Genomic DNA, 20,609 nt, shown 5'->3' with positions numbered 1-20,609 from the left:
GTGTGTTGTGCTCATAGCAGCTAATGTAGCCTTGAGCAGCTAGCCTCAAGCAGAGAGGAGGAGCGGACCACAGAGGTCTGGAAAACTGATTTCCTTTGCAGCTTTTAGAAATTTTCTCCTATATTCAGTAGTAATCCCCAAGACCTTTGCATCATTTTATGTATGTATTTAACACACATTTATCACTTTGACATGTTGGAAGAAGGGTACTTTATTTCTACATTAAGAGGAGAGTTAATAACAAAGGGTTCAGCCCCCGCTGACACCTCAGTACTTTTCATACAGTCCCTCGTGACTCTCAGCTGGCAGATGGCACACAGTTTGAATCCCTGTCCCTGCTCCTCAGCAGGGAATACCCAAGTATTTGCCGCCTGGTGAAACATCTAGTAAAACAGATATCAGAGCTTGTTCAACTTCTGACATTTTGTGAATCACCTCAGGCAAGCAGGAGGTCTGATTGACAGTGTTACAGCGGGCATCTATCACACAAAGCAGCAGACTCAACACTCACACAGGTTGTGAGCCTTCAGCCAAGATGCTGTGTTGTGTGGAAAGCTTCATTTGCAGTATGTAGATGTCTACTGTCGAGGTGCCTAAGCATCTGTTATGTTGGAGGATTTATGTGGCTGCATTGCTGCGGTGTAATGGAGCTCAAGTCATGTTTTTATCCAAGCTGCCAAACAAGGTAATTGTCTTCCATGAGGCTGAGTGACAAGTCTGTCTTCACAGAGTCTCCCTCACTCATGTACAGTCAACCTCTTCATTAAGTCTCCCTCACAGACACATTAGCAGTGGAAGTCACATAACAGGTGTCGTCCAGATGAAACAGAAAACAAAACCGTGCTTCCGCATCTATTGGATGCTCTTATCTTTTGATGCTAGCAAGGGAATACTGAGCGGTCTATGAATTCTTCAACAAGACTCCCTCTGTTCTCATTTCCCTCTGTTAATTTGTTTGAGTGCACAAGCAACCATTAGTTATGGTCAGAGGATGAAAGCTTTTAATTATCTGAATGTCACTCAGATCGACAGTATCTCTCTGTGTGTATTTAAATGCAAATAATAATAAAAAAAAATGCCTGTTGCATGCAAGCACTGTTCCAAAAGGCCAACTTGCTGTCATGATGTTTGACTGAACTATTCATTTTGTTGCTTTATGGTTTGTCTTTTACACTGTTAACATATAGGCAGAGCCATGCATATTTAACGGGGAACTTACAGTATAGAGGAAATCTACAGCGAGCTCTGCTCCCTCCAGCGCCCCCGTGACAAACGTCAGTGTCTGTCTGGTCTCTTGCTGGGAGCTCTGTGACGTCCCGTGTAGGCGCTTCTGCGAGAGTTAGGCTCAACGTCTTCCGTTCCACTCATCCGAGTGATATGAGTCTGAAAGAGAAATGAATGTGACTGATGTCTTCTAATCAAGATTTCTATTCTCTGAGACATCACCAGTCTTTCAGCGGAGGATGATTTCAGCCCTTTAATGTGTGCAAGAAATGACATGAAAGACCAGGACAGAAATATCTTCAAGAATTTGTCATATCGTGCACGGCCTCTGTCGGCCTCACTGTCATGTCTCGTGTAAGTGCTGATGGCATCTATAATAATATTTCAGTGGTTATCAGCCAATCATGACAGTTTGCACTCCAGTCCAGCTGTGTGTCCACAATCCACGTTCAATGGGAATCCAAATTCTTTGAAAAATATATTACATTGGTTTATTTTACTCCATTTTGACAAAAGTGGTCGTCAAATCAGGGGTTTGCGACTTTTAAACAGTTAAAGCATAAAGTTGGTGATATTCTGTCAACAAATCACGTCAAAAGACAGAAACCGTGTTCCATGTTCCTTCATCACCATTAAGGTGAGCACTGTCGTATATTTTGTGTCAATCCTGCATACACTGTCCTACGTATTCATATTTATTTATAGTATTTACTGTTTCAGCAGTAAATACTTAAAAGAGCACAAAATCTGCTGCTGAAAATAGTCCTCAAGAAAGGAACTGTTTCCTCCTGCTTGAGTAGAGTGCCCACAAACATATTAGCTTCTTTTAAAACAAAAACGACAGAGGAGGAACCACAGGCACTGTTGTTTTTGACCTTTTCAAAGAATTTGTTGGCAGTAACATAAATATGTATCACCAGCTTTATTCTTAAAGTGATACACAGCACAAGAAGAGTTGGGACTCTGTGTAAAACATGAATAAAAACAGAAGGCCATGTTTTAATATCCTTTATCCAATCATGTGTTCACAAAGCGGTTAACCTCCCTCCATCCTCGCTTGTGAACGACTGAGCCTTTCCAGGATGCACCTTTCAGACCCAATCATGATACTATCACCTGTTACCAATCAACCTGTTTACCTGTGGAATGTTCCAAACAGGTGTTTTTGGAGCGTTCCACTACTTTCCCAGTCTTTAGTTTCTCCTGAACCAACTTATTTGAAACATGTTGCTGGATCAAATTCAGAATAAGCAGATATTTACAAAAATCAATGAAGTTGATGAGGTTAAATATTAAATATATTGTCCTTGTACTCAGTTGAATATATGTTGAAAAGAATCAGCAAGTTATCACTTTCTGTTTTATTTCTGTTTTATACAGCGTCCCAACTTTTTGGAAAATCACGTTGTCAAATGTGTTAATTCTCCAGGACATCTGGTGGCCAGAGACTCAAACACCGTCCCTGACTTAATTCATATTGTGCTTTCATTTGCCCACTCACAGTTACAAACATGCTGCAGATGTGTCATGTTTGTCCCTGTGGCTGGTGGCCTCTGACCCGGTCATCATCGCCCCGTCTGTGTTCGTGATTGTTCAAAGAAATAACACGGCCAACTCCCACGAGGCCTCACTGGCATTAACAGAGAGTAGAAATGTCAACTAGCATTGTAGGCTAGTAACAAACACCGAAAACAAAGTCAAAAAACTGAAAGTTATTTACAACAAATTAAAAGCACTTACAAGCTACAATTTATTCTACTACATATGAGAGCTGTATTACTGATTCCAAAAGACAGAAGCAGCTATTACACCTGTATACAATAAGGTACTTTACATACTGTAACTGCTGAAACACAAAATGTAGAACATTTAAAGATCAAGCACTTTTCCCAACAAAACAAAAAGTCAACATAATGCTGAATAAGGCTTTACGGTACATATTTTCACTGCAGACATTTAAAAATGCTCTTCTTACAGTGACGGCCATAAAAGAGTTAGAGATAGTCCATAAAGGAGACAGGAACAATATATTTTCTTTAGATGTGAAAAGCTTCAGCTAACATTTATAGCACTTAGTGTAAATACATATTATGTGATACAACATTTGATTTTACCAATTGATTACAAGTGAAGCTTCATGTTACAACAGCTTGACACTGAAACAAAATAAATCACATCGTCACTTAATATGTTCTCAAAGAACGATATTTTCTTTACACTTGATATATTGATGCCTTTTTAAACAAAACTGCATCGCTGCAGTGGCAACATGAGAAGCATCGGTTTGACTGCTCTCTCAAAATGTGCAAAAGATGTCGTCTTACTGCCCTAATCTCTTCCTCCAAGTGTCCAGCCATCATCACTGGAAACTTGTCCATTAACTGTAATCTGTATAGGAAGCTTCGCGTTGTTTCTAATGCATTTGATCCAACACAGAACTGTCACTGTGCCAGTTTGAGGTCAGTGAGTCAGTCGGAGCCACTTTCCCCTTCTCTTCCTCAGTTTACTGTCAGCTGAATGTTTTGGTTGTGCAAAAAAAAAAAAAGAAAAAAGAAAAAGAAAAAAGAACAACCTAACTGCTAGAGGAGTGGAAACATAATGAATCAGCAGATGTTCATGGTGAATACATGCTGGAAGCACCAAGTCATCTCTGCTTAATCATAAAGGCCGCATTTTCGTGCTATTTAAGATGTCTTTCACGAGCATGTTTAACGATATATCTGACGGATAAAAGTGGATAACATTATACTGAAACATGTCGCTGTCCTCATATACAATTTCACCTCCTTTCAAATTGTTCTTACTATGTGTGTGGCCTTCATCTGTAATTATTTCTCCTCGCACCATCACAAGAACAAGCATGAAATTGGATACATCCTTTAATTTAAAGATTACAGAGACAATGAAAATACAGTCTCAGATGAACATTCACATAATTGGATTCTCATTACCTTCAGTGTGAGGCTGAGTGAAGACTGTCTCGATAGACTGTGCATTCAGACAGAGTCATATTTTTCATTGAGTTGGCTCTGTATTCCAGCACATTGGACAGGATACTAAACACTGTGACGTTAAAGTCCTGGCTTAAAGTAAATTCAGTTCTAAAGCTGCTCTAAAAATATTTCTATTCTAACGATGGATCGGATGGCCACCCACTGCCGGCAGATGTTTTCAGCAAAAAGGCTCTAAAAATCAACTATACACTGCCTTTCCAACAAGCAGCAGACAGACACAGCTAACAACTAGAAGGGAAACATAGTGGAGCATTTAGAGACCAAAAACAGAGCTGAAAGCAGAGTTTATATTCAACTTATATTTGCCAAGTAGCCAAAAACAGGAGTCCAAATGAACAACAATTTTGCTCTGTGACTGCTGGATTTTGCTGTTTGCTAACAAGATTGTAATATCGATTTAAAAGGCGATAACATGTCAACATTGTGTTAACAACTGTGGCCACAAGTGGCAAAGAAAAAGCAGTTATCTCAGGTTTAAGTTGAAGGTGTCACATCAACAGTGTAGAAACTGTAGCCCTTTATAAATGGTCTCCCAAACTGAGGGAATAGAAAGTACTTTTACAGGTGAACATAAATCTTAACAAAGTCATCATATGTCATATATAACTGCACATAAACGACTAGCTGTGGCCCACAGACATCTGCACACAGCAGTATCGTTGCTGCTGATGCTCTGCCTGAGTACTACTGCAGCCATCGCCACGTCTGCCATCGCCACGTCTTCCTGCTGCAGGGGATTTTCTGAGTCAGTCTGGTCTTCATCAAGTGAAAAACACAATTTGTTGGACTGAGGTCAGGTAACTGACTCAGCAAATCATACGTCGGCCACTGTTTAGCCATAAAAGGACTCCTTGGTAGCCTTGCGTCTGTGTTCAGGATCAATGTCCTGCCTGACAACCTGATCATGGTGGGACTGTGGAACTACACAGGGCTGCTACGAGTCCTGCATTGTTCACCTAATATGGAGCTGAAGACCTACAAATGCTCTTAAGCCTTTTTTTTAACATATCACTGTCACAATACTTTATACCTTCACTGTATGTGTATGTTTGCATTATGCTTGTGCTTTATACACACTCCAAGAATGTACACATATTTTTATCCATTTCCTTATACACAGGCACACACAGGCATGTTTGTGATCATCCTGAAACACAGTCCTCAAGGAATTGCATTTCACAAACCTACTGGGACAAATGAGTTTGATTATATGACATCAAAACACAATCGATCATTTACATAAACAGTATTCAACAGCTTACATCTGCAGACTCAGACTCCTGTGGTGGAGAACTGTGTGACGTCGGTCTGGATGTCTTCCTGAACTGTCCCACCCCTCCACTGGTCCATGCCTAGTCAGGCTGGCGGTGTCTCTGTCCGTGCAGGAGCACAAACAGACGCAGGCTCCCGTGTGCTGTTGCGTGCTCTGGAGAAGCTGCTCTGCTCCAGGCGGGAGCGATCGGGCAGGCAGAAATCCCTGAAGCACCTTTTGAAGTTCTCATCCAAGAAGGCGTACAGCACGGGGTTGAGGCTGCTGTTGGTGTAGCCGAGCGCGATGCACAGATGCCAGCTGGCCATCACCACGAGGTTCTTGTGGTCAATATCCACCATAGTTTTGATGATGATGAAGATATGGATGGGAGTCCAGCAGATAATGAAGGCTGCCACAACCACCAGGACCATGCGGGTGATCCGGCGCAGGTTCCTGTCCTTCTCTTTGGAGCCAGAGAGCAGACGAACACTCTTGAGCCGCAGGATCATCAGACCATAGCAGATGGTGATGACCAGGACGGGAACCACAAAGGCAAAGATGAACACGCAGATTTTCATCACTGTGTCCCAGTACCACTCAGGTTTGGGGAATCTGAGCATGCAGGCAGTGTTTCCTGAGGAGTTAAAACAATTAGAAGTTTAATAGAGGAGCATGTGGGGAGGCTAATTTAAGTTAATAACCCAGCTCAAATGCGTTCTCTTTTATGGCGTGATCACTCCCTGAACACTTGCTACTAAAAGTGATAAAAAGCTTGTGCCGATAAGTGAAGCTTTTACACAATGGTGGTATTGTTGTTGTTGTTGTTTTTTGTTGTTGTTGTCTCTCACCTTTTTCCGTCACCTTGGTAATGGCCATGATCATCACAGGGACTCCGATGGCAGAAGAGAGGATCCAGATGCAGACGTTGATGAGCTTGGCTTTGGCGGGCGTGCGGAAATCCAGGGCCCTCACTGGATGGCAAACAGCGATGTAGCGGTCCACACTCATCATGGTGAGCGTGAAGATGCTGGTGAACATATTATAGTAGTCGATGGCAATGACCACTTTGCACAATGGTTCCCCAAAGGGCCATGTGCTCATCAGGTACTTGGCGCTCTGGAAGGGGAGGGTGCTGGTGGCGAGGGCGTCAGCGAGAGCCAGATTGAAGATGTAGATGTTGGTGGCGGTCTTCATCTTGGTGTACCTGGTTGGTTGAAAAACAAGCACTGAGCACCTTTACTTTAGGTTATTCTGACTCAGAGTTGAGAGGAACTGCTGTTAGTTTGAGGAGACTGAATTTATTTCAAGGTCTGCCAACTGCTGCAAAGACGACGCCGAGTGCGGCTGACTCACAGTTTCCATTGAAATGTTTCAAGGTTAGAAACCAGTTTATTGTTTGATCTAATCCTTTTCCTTTCTCAAACCAAAGTTCTGCTATTTCCCATTGGAAATTTTCAGACTAGTAAAAGCGGTTTTTAGATGCATAATATTTCTTTTGAGGCACTACAATAAGTGCATGAGAGTTTCTCTGCTCATAGTGACTGTAAGCCTCCATTAAACTGCACTTATATGTAATGAGTCACTGAAAAACCCTCCAAAACTCCTTAATGTCAGATTCACTGTTTTCTTTTTCTTTCTTTCTTTCTTGCCAGTCTTGTATGAATGCCAGCTGAACAGTTGCCTGGCTGTTTAAAGATGAATTCCTCCACATAAGTCCACAACATGACAGCAGTTAGTCGCATTTAATCAAATTGCAGCAACAGGCTCTAAAGGGATGAGGGACGACAAAGGGCCGTCTTCCTTTTTATCTTAATCCTCCAGGTAAAGAGATTTATTACATTGCACACCATGCACTGATCTCACTCTGTAATTGCTTTGCCAGGGAGAGAGTGGGCACAACGTCTTTTATATCCACTTTGTTTGATTTTTCTGAAATTGACAAATCAAAGAGCAGAAACTCATATTTCATCTTCCACACATTTACCCACTTGGGATTGAAGAAGCAGTTGGGTGAGACGGTTGATTGACACTAGAGGTCTACCCATCACCCTCATTGCTTTCTCATTCAAGCTGCATCACTTCAGCAACAAATGAATATGACAGGAATCCTCAGAATCATCAATACATGAATTAGTGAGACACTCATGGGTTTGGATTCGCTCGTGAGGGGTTCAGCATGCAGATTACCCATACAGGTCAATCATCTGAGTTCACGTCATTTCTGACAGGATTGACTGGTGCAATGAAGTAATTTCAACGGTAGACGCTGTACAGCACACCGCCCTCCTTTCCCTCTTGTGTGTAGGAGGGGTGTGTGTGTGTTTGTGTGTGGGTGTGTAAGAGAGCGGCTCTCAGACACAAAAAGTGTGGGCAATTACAAAGGACCATCAAAAAATGAATATAGCTAGGGGAATGCATTTTTTTTTACACATATTCCATTCACAAATTATTATAATAGTCCTAGAATATCATTTATTCTCAATTAATGTAATTAAAATTAATACTACTTTCTTATCATTTCGCGTTATTATATAGGTGTCGCTTTCCATTGATCAGCATGTAGCCAGCAGCAAATTATAGTAGTAAAGACCAACTTTATGACAAACAAGAATCTGTCTCTCCCTTTGAAATATCTTTTTGCTTTTACTAATTACTTTATGGTTCTGTATATGTTTCTTACCTGACCACCCCATACATGACAAGCACGTTTCCCAGGAGTCCCACCACACAGATGAGCGAGTACAGAGCCGTGATGCAAACGGCGATTATGAGACTAGTAGCGTCTCTTGTCGCAGCCTTGTTGGTGTCGTTACTACTTGAAGACAGACGCAGCAGATCCTCGGAGAACGTAGCGTTGAAAGGAGTTATTGAGACCGAGTACCGCTCGTTAAAATCATCGTGAGCGTCGGGAAGAAGAGTGGGGAACTCCATCTCCAAAATTCAGGTGAGACTGTCGCGAGCGAAGAAGGTTCAGAGATGTCCAAAGCAGCTGGAGCGCACGCAAGAGCGCACCAAACCTGCACGGCAAATTAGTGATGGGGCGTCCACAGGAGGCTCTCTCTCTCTCTCTCACTCTCTCCCTCTCTCTCTCTCTCTCTCTCTCTCTCTCTCTCTCTATGTGTGTGTGTGTGTGTGTGTGTGTGAGTGAGTGAGTGTGTGCGCTTATGTGCACTCCCTTTGGCAAAGCGCACTGGTGCACAAAGCAGGATGTGAGGAAACTGTTTTCCTGCCCAATTCTTACCCCGCCTAAAGGGATACCATTTGTCAAAGGGCTCTAATTAACTCTGGCATATAATAATGCTTCATCACATCCTTTTTTCTAATGTATCTTTTTTTTATTGGCCTCTTGGTCCACCTGCACCCAGCGACTCATCAAACATCAGTCAAACTCAATCTGGACATCTCCCATCCTTGTGGCTTTGCAGCTCAATTAGACACATCTGAGCTATTCCCCTTATTGCTGCCTTCCTTCAACCCCGAGGTACTTCTTCCTCTCTCCATGGCCTGTGGCCTGCGTTCACGAGCTCCATTAGAGGACCGACTGTTCTCACCAGGCAGTCACCTCATGAAATTACCTTACTAAACCACAGGAGTGATGCAATTACCTGCCAGTAACAAGGCTGATGAAATATTTAAGATTGTTTTGATAGGCTCTAGCAGCAGTCAAGTGTAGATTTTGAAGTGAATACTACAAATGTCTACTTTGCTCTTTACATTTACTGCCTGGGTAATTGTGTTGGTATCAGTTACATCTGTAGGAGCAAACGTATTGATGCAGGCATGCGAACATGCTGGCACGTTCATTTGAGAGCTCTATTTTTGCTGTGGGTAAATATTTAATCAATGTAGCTCATGTTTAGCTCAATAAAACATTATTTTGTTGTCTCTGGTGTTTCTTTTCTCATCCCTGGACAGAAGAGTTTCACTTGGTTTATGAAACAAACATGGTGTGGCATTAAATTTCCAGTAGGATACGCCGCCTGCCCTGCTCAGCTTATTTCATGTCACGTAAATCCTTAATTACACAAATGTTTGACTTTTAATGCCAAGCAGGTGTCTTTTTCAACTGTCATCCAAGCACTGATTTGTCTGTGGATGCCTTTTGTCTGCAGCCCATAACTCTGAATATCAGAAATCATTAGGAACATAAAGGAGCATGTGCTCATGTGTGTCCTCTTAAATTGGCTCATGCATGTGCGAGTGTGTCTGTGCATTTCACAGGGATAATGGTTTATTTGAAAAAGGACAAACAAATCTTCCTGTGGCTGTGTCTGTAGCATTCAGAACTGCAGCAGTCTTTATGCACTCTACAATGTGACCTTTCTAAAAATCCGCCTTTAAGCAGCCACCATCAGCACAGCACAAAGCTGGGATGGTCAGAAGAATAGGAGCAGTGTGTTGAACAAAAGCACAGATGCTTCCATCTTTACTGTTCTTTCTAAAAATTGATCATGTGTTTTCTATGATGAAGAGCAGGAATTAAAATTGTCTGGCTCATTTCGGGAGTCCAGCAAGTTCATTTTCTTCGATTAATGGTGGGTGTTTGTTAAAGGATTCTGATGAGATTTCAGCATCTGTTGGATGGATTGCTGTGAAATCTGGTACAGTCATGGCTCCCAGAGGATGAATGCAAATGACTAATGATCCCCTGACTTTTCATCTAGCAACATCATCAGGTTGAAGTTTAATTGTAGTACCAAATACAAGTTGTAACAAGATGTTACGGCAAAACATCAGCATGTTTGCATGCATACATACGGCTCACATTTCAGTCATGTAAGAAGGAAGGGTGAATGTTTTCCTATGAAATAAAAAAAAGAATAGCCCACATCTCTTCAGCTTGAGTTCCTTCAGCTTTTCTCCAGATGAAATCAGACAAAATGAACAGGAGTGACAAACATCAACTAACAGTTTACAGTGCAAAGTGTTGTTATGAGAGGGCTTTAAGGTTTGTTTTGTTACAGAAAGCATCAGGATCTGATGTAACAGATGAAATATAAATAAAAGATATTGACGGCTGAGTGCCTTCAAGTGAGTGACAGATGACGGGAGGCAGGCGGTGGGAGCAGAGAGGTCACAGGGGTTATCAAATAAACACCTCCCTTCAGTTTACTGAATTCAGCCCACGACACCTCCGGAGGGCTCGACAGCAAAGTCCGGTCTCAACAGTTATCTAACCTGTATACCCACACAACTCTGACACTGAAGCCCTGATCACAGCACTCAGACTCAATAACAATAGTCCAAGTGGGACAGCACATCCCGCCGCCATGAAATGACTTACGCAGCAGTTCAGGATGTAAATTCGCCAAGTTTAATTTCAGTTCCAGCTGGGTGGAAGAATAGTATATGACACCTGCTACTGCTGCAGGAGCTTTGATGAACTACGGGGTTAGATTAAAGGGCTATCTATCTCTCTAATGAAGATGGCTAAAAATAATGTAAAGCATGAGTGCAGGGTAGGTGCTCTCTGTAATGGCACCAGACTGAGTGTATATGATGAGCCGTATCTTTCTCTGTACGCAGTTTTGAGATGTGGTGGAAATGTGTTATAAAAGAGAGAGGAATGGATCTGGACATACAGTATCCTAACACCAACAAAATGCTGCTCATGCTGTTGTGTTTATGTTTTCCCCGCTCTTCTTGGAGAGAATCATTCATGATTAGCCTGTACAGGCAGCATGATTGCACACATCACTCATCAGCCCAATGGAAACCTTGGGAAGCATTACACTGCCTCCCTGAACCCAGCACATTCATGGCAGGGAATACTGAGTGCAGACCATTTATAGTCAGCTTAATGTTGGGTTTTGGCATGATGATGATGATGCATGCTTGATTTTTTAATGTCCACACAAGACAAGCCGACTCCTGTCAGCTGCTGATGATTGATTAAATCTAAAAAAAAAATCATATTTAATATGCTGACATATTAGCTTGCATCAACTGAATTGCCATGCTTGTTGCACTGCATTTAGATTTTTATGCCATTTTGTATTGTTTGTCCTGCTGCTGCTATGAGCGGATGTGTTTAATATCTCCTATCTGGTTGTAATATTCCATGCACAACAGCGGTTTTGGTACTTCATAGTGTCCGAAAAGTCAGAGAAAAAAGGACTTGTACTATATTTTGACATTTTATTTCTCCAAGTTGCTAGAATCTTTCCACGCCTACAGCGTTAGATGAGAGAGGAAACACATGTGCTGAGGCTTTGGTAATGATTTAAAATACCTGTTAGCTCTTTAGCTGTCACAGCTAAAGCACAGTGGAGGACTGAGCTTCTGCTGACTGTCACACTGAATCTCTCTCCAACAATCACACACCAAGCCAAGTATAGCATATCAGCCTGTCCTGTTGTGAGCTTTTGTTATTTTCTGAGTCCTGGATAGGAAGAACTATTATTAGTTTCTATAACTACGCCGCATTTAGAGCAGTTTCTATGTCACGTGGTCATATAATTTAGCCATCACACATTCAAGGTGTTATCTTTCACCACAGCAACGACTCGTTGTAGATCAATAGCTGCATGAGTGTGGTCTTTCACTGCTATTGATGTTCTTCTGTAGGATACTGAATTTACACGCACTGAAAAGCAGACAAGAAGTGTCACTGTGACACAAAGAAACCATAAAATTTAATCTGACAAGCTGACACCAGGACTCCAGGTTTCATGGTCGGTTTTCTGTGCAGCGGTCGTCAGGGGAAAGGACATCTGTACTGTTTACAGGTCACACGCTTCCAGATGTCAGATGTCTTTGTATGGCCAGCAGTTCCCGTGGGTATGCTTTTGAGTGAACGGGCAAGAAACAAACCAGAGAAAAATAGAAACGGAAACAGCCTTTCCATCGCAGCGCTGAGAGATTGTGCAGCCAGCAATCTGTTTAAATGTGGACTCCTGTTTGGAATTTTGTTAAACCTAATAGGGTGTCTCTTTGTGGCAAACAAAGTGTGTGTGTGTGTGTGTGTGTGTGTGTGTGTGTCTGTGTGTCTGTGTGTCTGTGTGAGTGCACAAGCAGTGTCGACAGAGCACAGTCATTAACCGCTGTGGTGACAGAGGCACATGGAGATAAACAACAGCGCAGGCTTTGAAATGCAGTTTTCTTTTCTTTTTTTTCTTTTACATCTGTCAGCAAAAAAAAAAAAAGAAAAATTCTTCCTTTGTGAAACGTGGTGATGCAGCCTGTACGTTTATGTGTTATTAATTTGTAGAGAAGTCAGATGCCCCGCTGTGGTATTATGTAGTTATGGTGGAGAACTGTGGCCTACAAATCTCACACATTCAAACAGAATATTTTAAAGCGTCCTCAAGCTTGAGAAGTATGTAGATAAGTGCAGCATGCTTACATCATGTGAGTGTTTTTTTTTTTTTTTAATCATGGGTATTAATAATAAATACACTGTTGGTATGAGGCTTGCAATGAAGGCCTTGTTCCCGCTGGATTTGTCTATATTTTAGGATTTGGTGACATTATAAACATTATCATTGCAGTAAAAATGGGGAGGGTTGTGTATTTTTTGATGTTTTGCTCAAGTGGAGGTATTCTTTGTCAAGAGATACAGGGAGTATGTTTCAACTTTTTCTCATCTCACAGTTAGATTGTTTATTCATTCATTTCTGTTGCAAAATGTTGCGGCGCTCAAATCCATCAGCACCAAGAGCGTTAGCACCTGGGCCTGGTCCATTCATTTGGTGGCTGTATTTTCACTACTTTGTTATGTTTTCCATAAATATATTGTTTTGCAACCCAGTCCCATAGAAGTTTATATGGTACGAAATTGTTTTTCCAGTTAAGCTGTGGTGGTAATCGCCACCTGAATGAGCCTTTCCAGATACCATAACATTTCCTCATTATGTTGAGAGGAAATGCAATCCATTTGGCATGAAGTTTCCCTCAATATGTATTTACTGTTGCAAATTAGTTATATGTGAATGTATTTCCAAACAAACAGATTTGAGATACTGGGGCTGAAGGTGTTGCAGTTTCTTTCAGGGTCTAAAGAAAATATTAAAGATGCTGTTTTCTAAAGTCAAATATGATTCAGCCTCACAACAGTTATTCGTGCTGTCCATTATTTCAGCATGAAGTTCACATTACGTTAGTGTCACATTCTCATCCTTTTCTTCCTTCAAATCCATTTAGTGTTTTTTTTTTTTTCTTTGCATAAGATTTATGTGATTGTAATTGGACAGTGGACAGAGTGGGTTGGATAGAGAGTGGGCAAATGCACAACCACAAAAATGAGGTACTTAAGTCTTTATGAGTCTGTAAACTACTGAGTTGTCAGCACAACTGGGCAATCACTTAGAGGAAATTGGAACATTGTTATTTGTGTAGAGCTGCAGTATCATCGCAGAGGTCCAAGCATCTTCCTGCACTTTGAGATCTTTTTCTGATCAGCTGCATACAGGATGAATACAGACCAGGAACCTGACCCACAAGCTCTCACTCAAATGTAAACACCTCATGGAATAAATCGAAAATAATATCGTAAATATAGAATTCATTCAGGGTTGTTTGCATGCTTTATGAGAAATTAATTAGTCACAGTGATAGTTTCTCAATTCAGACAATACTCACAGCATCAGTGCCTCTGATTGTAAAGTTATTGATGCCTGTCAAATCCATTTAGTGTATTTTTTTCTTAACACCATTAGCAAGGTAGAAGATCATCCCTAATGTAAACCAAGGCTTCTCTCTGATTGCAGTGCTTATCATTTGAAACACGTGACCTCCCCAGGCATGCCAGCAGTGACTGACAGATACTGACACTCAGTAGCTATAGCTGCAAAAACAAAAAACCTCACATTGCCGCTCTCAAGATGTTATTCTCATCTGTTTTTGTTTTTTTTTCCATCACAGCGGAACGCGGCAATGACAGGCAGAGGTTCAGCAGTTTCAGCTGACAATTAGTTATGCAACAGTGATTTGTCTGGGTCTAGGGCTTGATTAGTTTTCTGATTTCTGTCTGGCAGAAGCAGCCTGCACAGTTTGCATATGACAAGACAGAGACAGCGTGCATTCATTGAAAATCTTTGTACCTGTAACACACGCTGTGTCAGTTATTAAATAGTTGTAATAATTGCAAACCATACCAGAGTGCCTTTAGAAATAAGCCTGAGGTTGGGCTAATGTGCCTATTTATTCTCTCTGTTCGAGGGGCAATGATGTCACGTAATGATGACTGAATGAAGGCAACAAAACAGACAGTTTACAGCCTTCAGTTTGGAAAGACTGACATCTATTTTTTTAAAGGTTCCTCTTCACATTAAGGTTCGAGGCAGTTCTCCTTTTGAAAGAGCAGCGTTAGTCATTGCCATCATCCACTGGGGGTTTATGTGCAATGGCAGAGCGTCTGTCCTTGACCCATACAAAGCCAATTCATGTCTTGTCATACTGTATGCTCTCTGTGGCAGTCATAAATTATAACAATGCTGTGAAAAGAATTGTAGTGCAGAGTAGAGCCGAGCGGTGATGCAGCAGGCCAAATGTTCCTGCTTGTGATATTAATTGTAATTATGCTTGAAGGAAAGAAATGAGAGAAACAGAGAATGTCAGTTATGCTTGTCAGTTTTTACACATGAGAAGGCTGAAAGTCAAACGGACTGAAGCACATACAGTAATTCTAGACTGTCAATAGAACGGCGCTGGTTTGGTTGTTTAATTGGCTTTAGTATTAATTTAGTACTCATAAATGTACAGTATGTGCTTTTTCCAGCATTGCAGGGCACGAATCTGCAACGCATTTACAGAAATACAGAATGAGAGAAAACGTGAAAATATTCATGTAATTCTCCTTATTTCTTACCTGCTTTCCTCTGACTCACAGGTTTTTACAGTATGGTTATCCTCAACACACACACACACACACACACACACACACACACACACACACACGCACACACACACACACACAGTTTCATCTCAGTGACACAGCAACTGGCCTTATTATTGTTATTGTCGCTGCACAATCTTCTCCAGGGTCACTGGATTTTGCCACTAATTCATAGCGAAGGTGCAAGATGGGGGTGGGTGTCAGAAAGGTGTGAAATGAGATGGAAGAGAGCACAACATGCCACACACACACACACACACACATGCATCCATGCACACTCACAAAAATGCACAAAGACAGTTATTACCTTAACAGACAGTTAAAAAAAAATACTACACGCATGAGAAAACAAGGCAGGGGGGCTTATGTAACACTGCAAAGAGGCACAGATCACATCTGATTATACACATGGCCGTCGGAGTGGCAGATCATCAGCTCTCCCTGTGACTCGCTAAAGAGAAATCTGCTAAAAGAGTGAAAATGGATTTGACTTTCAGGGGAAATATCCCTCCAGTGCAACAGCTTTTAAAACCTTTGTTTATCGTCAAAGCGTACGGGAATCTGTGAGGATACAAGCTGAGGTCAAGGTCAACAGGCCTGCCACCTGCTGTAGTGCTGAAGATACAGAACAACTGTAGGTTACGAGTGTCTAACATGTCGGTGTGATGATATCCACTCCAAGAGCCACTACATTGAGAGGATGAAGAAAAGCAAAAGGACCAAGTGACTAACAGAAAGATGGACTGAATGAGTTCTATGACGACAAAAGCCTGAGAGAAGGAAAAAGAAGAAGAGGATGAGGAGATGAAAAAATGCAGCGATGAGAAATGAGATGTTCGAGAGCATGTGTTGCAAGAAGATCGAGAGCAAAGTGCAATTTACACCGACTGGAAAAGAGAGACTAGATGGTGTAAGTGAGAGGACCTCAGTGATCAGTGTGACGGAAAAAAATCCAAAAAATCTAAGTTGCTAAAATGTGGTTGTCAAGGAAACAGCGGCCTAATTTCCATTTGAATCCTGCTTGAAAGAGCAAAGGCGACCAGTTCTGTAATTCTGCCTTTTGTTGACGTCTAGGAGGTCTGTTTCCCCCAGTGTGACACCTGAGGGACAGCAGTGTACATCAGCATTCAGCCATCAAGGACACGGCCAACAAAATACAAAGCTGTCTGCAGCGCAGAACACTAAAAAGAAGATAATAAAGTGGAAACAGTGCACAAAGCTGCTTTTGAGCGATGACGTCAGTCTGTAAGTAGGAGAAGCTCATGTGTGAGTGGACAGATTTGTGTTACAGTTTGGATAATCTGTGAAACAGAACTGACCTCGAGCCAGACTGAACTAACTCTTGATTTTAGCCCAGTAACAAATCAAAGGGTGTTTAATCGCTTCAGTGATGAAAGATGAGGGACAGAGTGTCATCTAGGTTTCATGTAAAATATCAGTACTGAACGGTCTCTTATCATTCTTTTATCTGACTTCATAAAATCTGATATAATTACCTCATTTCAATTTCAGTATATTTGCTATATTTTCAGCAAAATACCCCTGGTGCTTTGTTTCCACCTGCACGTGATCAGAGCAATTTGGATCTTGTTTCACAGATGTAGTTTTGGCAACTGAAGCCGACTGGAGGGTGAGAATTAAGCTTAAGTTCTTAAAGGGGCATGGCCTTTATAAAGGGATTACAGCTGTCACTAACTTTGACTCTAATAAACAGCAATTCACTTTAAAGTGATGCTTTCAAGATCAGTTATAAGGAATTAATGACACCAACTCTTTGGTCAAGTTGTTATAAGGGCTCACGTTTGTTTGTTTGTTTGTTTGTTTGTTTGTTTGTTTGTTTGTTTGTTTGTTTGTTTGTTTTTCTAATTTTGTGTTTATGTTACTTTCAGACTGAGCCAGGCTAGCTGTTTACCACTGTTTCTTTCTTAAGCTAACATTTCCTGGCACTGGATCCATATTTAGCACACTAGCATGAGAGTGGTATCAATCTTCTCATCTAACTCTGGGCAAGAAAGCAAATAAGTTTCCTAAAATATCAAGTTATTCACTTAATAGTAGCTTTAAACCCTTTATGAGTGTTTTATTGGAAAGTGACAGGCTGCCCAGTTCTCTAGTGTCTGAATAGATACCATAACCAAAGCTAAATTGAAATAAGGTGTTATTTTAGTGTTGGTGTCTCGAGGGGAAAAGGAGCTGACTAAAAATCACTTCACTGATTATGGTATACTGTCTGCTGAGTTTCAGATGATTCAATGAGAAAAAGAAATTCTTGCAGGACTGCAGCATTGATAATGACAGGAGGATGACCCGGCAGGGTGCTACAGCTCCACTTCGTATAACACTATTCCCAGGTGTAAAGATAAAGAGCGCAGAGAAATGGAGTCACCGCTTACCGCACCGCGCCGTCCAGTGATTGACTGAAATAGAGCTAATGAGCTGAGGTGGAGGCAGTGACCTTAACAAGTCGGGAGCGAGGTCAAGAAAGCAGCAGAAAAGAAAAAGATAAAGTAGAGGGAGACAGGGACAGTGGAGTTTGAAAATCATGTATTACGAATAAAATCTACTTCTCTTGAGATTAAATGCCATGCAGGCCTTCGCTGTTCATGCTTCAGTCCCTCGCTGTTATTGCTAAGATTGTCATTGGATGATAGCATTTGAGTTAGTAGCTCCTGGAGGCCACTGATATTTGCAGGTGTCTGATGGCTATTGCGTCGCTCAGCCTTAACAGCAGCTCCCTATTAAGACTGACCAGGCAATAACTTGAAGGTGTGTCACTTGGCTCAGTGCCCATGTAATAACAGGTAGCGTTCTGACACGTACTGTTGCTCAGGTTTGGCAGCAGTCCTATTCCGTCTCCATCGTGAGTGCTCGGCACCGATATAGCATTAGCCCACTTCAATAATTTAGCCACTTTTTAAGATCACTGTGGAGAATAAGTCTGGATGAAGAGTCATCGGGCTCTGCATCAGAGAAGGATTATGATGGAAAGGTCTTCAGATTCGGCAAAGATGGAAGGGGGATTAGATTAACTGAATGTCTGATGCAGGAGGCATTTCTCAGTATTGGAGTGACCTGTAGCAAGAGAGAGGATTATATGATCACGTTTCTGCAAATCTAGGATTGACAGAACCTCCTCAGGCACTAAATGTGAGATGATAAGATGAAACTTTGATGACTGATGTAAAGAAACTGGGTTGTTGCAGCATCAGACTGTGACATGATAGAGAAGAGGGAAACAGAAAATGAATATTTTAGTTCAACAATATCACCAGCATGTGTGTTTGCTAAAAGAAATGAATAATTGATTAAGTACAGTAAGTCAGTAGTAAATTTTCATCAGTAAATAATTAGGATTATTTGTAGTATAAAATGCATTGAGGAGATTCTTGGTATGAAAAATAACTACTAAATTCAGCATGAAATAAAAGATGTTTGTGGAGAGGGTTGTAGAGGATGTCAAACATGTGCATTGTATACTATTATGTACAGAGAAGGCCATAGTGTAGCAGCACAGTGAAAGAAAATGTTGAATGGAGCAAGCTTTAAAAGCTGGCAACAGAGCAGCTAATTGCGAACAAAGCTTCCTGTTTTCCTCAAACACTAATGTTGAAGGCAAAGCGCTCAATGGGAGAAGGCCGGCTGAAAACCAAAGCCCTCATTAAAGTGTTGTTAGTCAGACATCACAGTGAGATTCATCAGCCAAGAAAACAGAAGTGAGGCTGAGCGCTGCAGCTGCCTCCTTTCACACAGGCTGTGGTTTCCCTGCTGGTCCCGACAATAACAGAGGACAGTGAGGAACAGTGATTTCCCAGGTGCCACCAGGCTGTAATCGACCTCCAATCACATCACAGCTCTTTTGGCTCAATACAGGCAGGACATGTCATCTGATCATAGGGATGAAGCTGTAAACAAGGTTGTATCACTGCTGTTTTCGCCAAGAGGAATCCTCTTGAAATAGTGGTGGCATCAGCTACACGTGTGATAATAGCTTAGTGCTTGTATCATTAGAAACCACATTACATTTAGAGATTAGCTTCCTCTTGTCCTCAGGGGGGCTGTGAAAAGCAGGAGAGACGAGGTCTTCAAAAGGTTTATGATATACATGACAAAGAACAATTGCTGTGGATTGATGTTCTGAGCTTCAGACGAAATCTGATATTATTGTTATGCCAGCCACAGACCCCTGCAGCCATATTTAATTGATGTTATTGAGGACATCCTATTTGTCCTGCTGACAGCATGGCCGATGACCAAGATTCAGAAGTCTGTTGCAGCTAATTTCTCCAAGAGCAAGATGAAAGGAGAGGAGCACAAAGGAAGAGATCGCCGCGATTTTAACTTACGATTTCTGTTGAACACTCAAACTGTTGACGCACGTGCTCGCAACCACAGAAGCGTAGCACAGTGTGATTTCACAAACTTTTCAAAAAAAAAAAAAAAAAAAACCATCAGCTTTTCATTGAGCTTGATTTGTTTCTCTTGCTCCAGTGAAGACTGTTTTCAAGGCTCTACGAGGCTCGTGGAATCATTTCCAGCAGAAAAGGAGAGGGAGCAACATTTCCATCAGAATGGCTTCAGCCCCATTACACATGATAATGATGTTAATAAGGGCTATCTGAAATGGACATGACATTTTGGGCATCATTCAGGATCGTTTGCATATTCATATAAAGGTTTTTTCTTATTTGCTTTGTTCTGAATCAAACAGCTGCACCTGGAGAGGATGACTTCACTCTGATGCTGATTTATTTCTTATTTAATAGTTTTAAATGAGATTTTTAGGTACACTGGCCAAATGTGATAATTCGGCAATCCTGTGTTGCACAACCGTTATATTCTATATAGGGGGCTGCTATTTATTCTTGCATATTATACATAGTTTACATATTTACATTTACATATGTCAGGCTGTTTACTATTCATGGTTGATGTATATTGTGCATATCCTTACATATATATATATTTTAAATTCGTATTTCCTTTCTATTACTATATCTATTACTATTATTACTGTTGGGAGCAACTGCAACTGACCCGATTTCCCCTCTGGGATCAATAAAGTATTCTGAGTCTGATTCAGATTCTGATCGGCCTCAGCTGTGGTTTGTGCTCGTTGGGCTGTTCGCTGTTAGTCTTGTTGTTCATATCCAGCTATACATTACGTTTTTAATTAATTCACGTCCGCAGAAGGGCTGTGCTGTCCAGCTTATTGCATCCTGTAACACTAGTCAGATTTTATTGATTTAAGTCAAATGTTTTGCCTGTCTCGCTGTCTCCTTGTTTT

At 41.4% G+C, this 20,609-nt stretch overlaps 1 protein-coding gene across 1 annotated transcript; it reads right to left on the bottom strand.

Annotated features, from left to right (window-relative positions):
• Nucleotides 1-1,462: 1,462 nt before the first annotated feature.
• oprd1b (opioid receptor, delta 1b) lies at nucleotides 1,463-8,486 on the bottom strand. Its single transcript, XM_076738303.1, has 3 exons — nucleotides 8,171-8,486; nucleotides 6,339-6,694; nucleotides 1,463-6,124 (listed from the first exon to the last, which is right to left on the bottom strand). The coding sequence occupies exons 1-3, from the start codon at nucleotides 8,419-8,421 to the stop codon at nucleotides 5,595-5,597; spliced, it is 1,137 nt and encodes a 378-aa protein (XP_076594418.1). The 5' UTR covers nucleotides 8,422-8,486; the 3' UTR covers nucleotides 1,463-5,594.
• Nucleotides 8,487-20,609: the final 12,123 nt, after the last annotated feature.

This window comes from Chaetodon auriga, chromosome 8 (genome assembly GCF_051107435.1).
Source record: "Chaetodon auriga isolate fChaAug3 chromosome 8, fChaAug3.hap1, whole genome shotgun sequence".
Classification (NCBI taxonomy): domain Eukaryota; kingdom Metazoa; phylum Chordata; class Actinopteri; order Chaetodontiformes; family Chaetodontidae; genus Chaetodon; species Chaetodon auriga.
The sequence above is the reverse complement of the archived record's forward strand: the minus strand, read 5'-3'. Positions and strand labels throughout refer to the sequence as shown.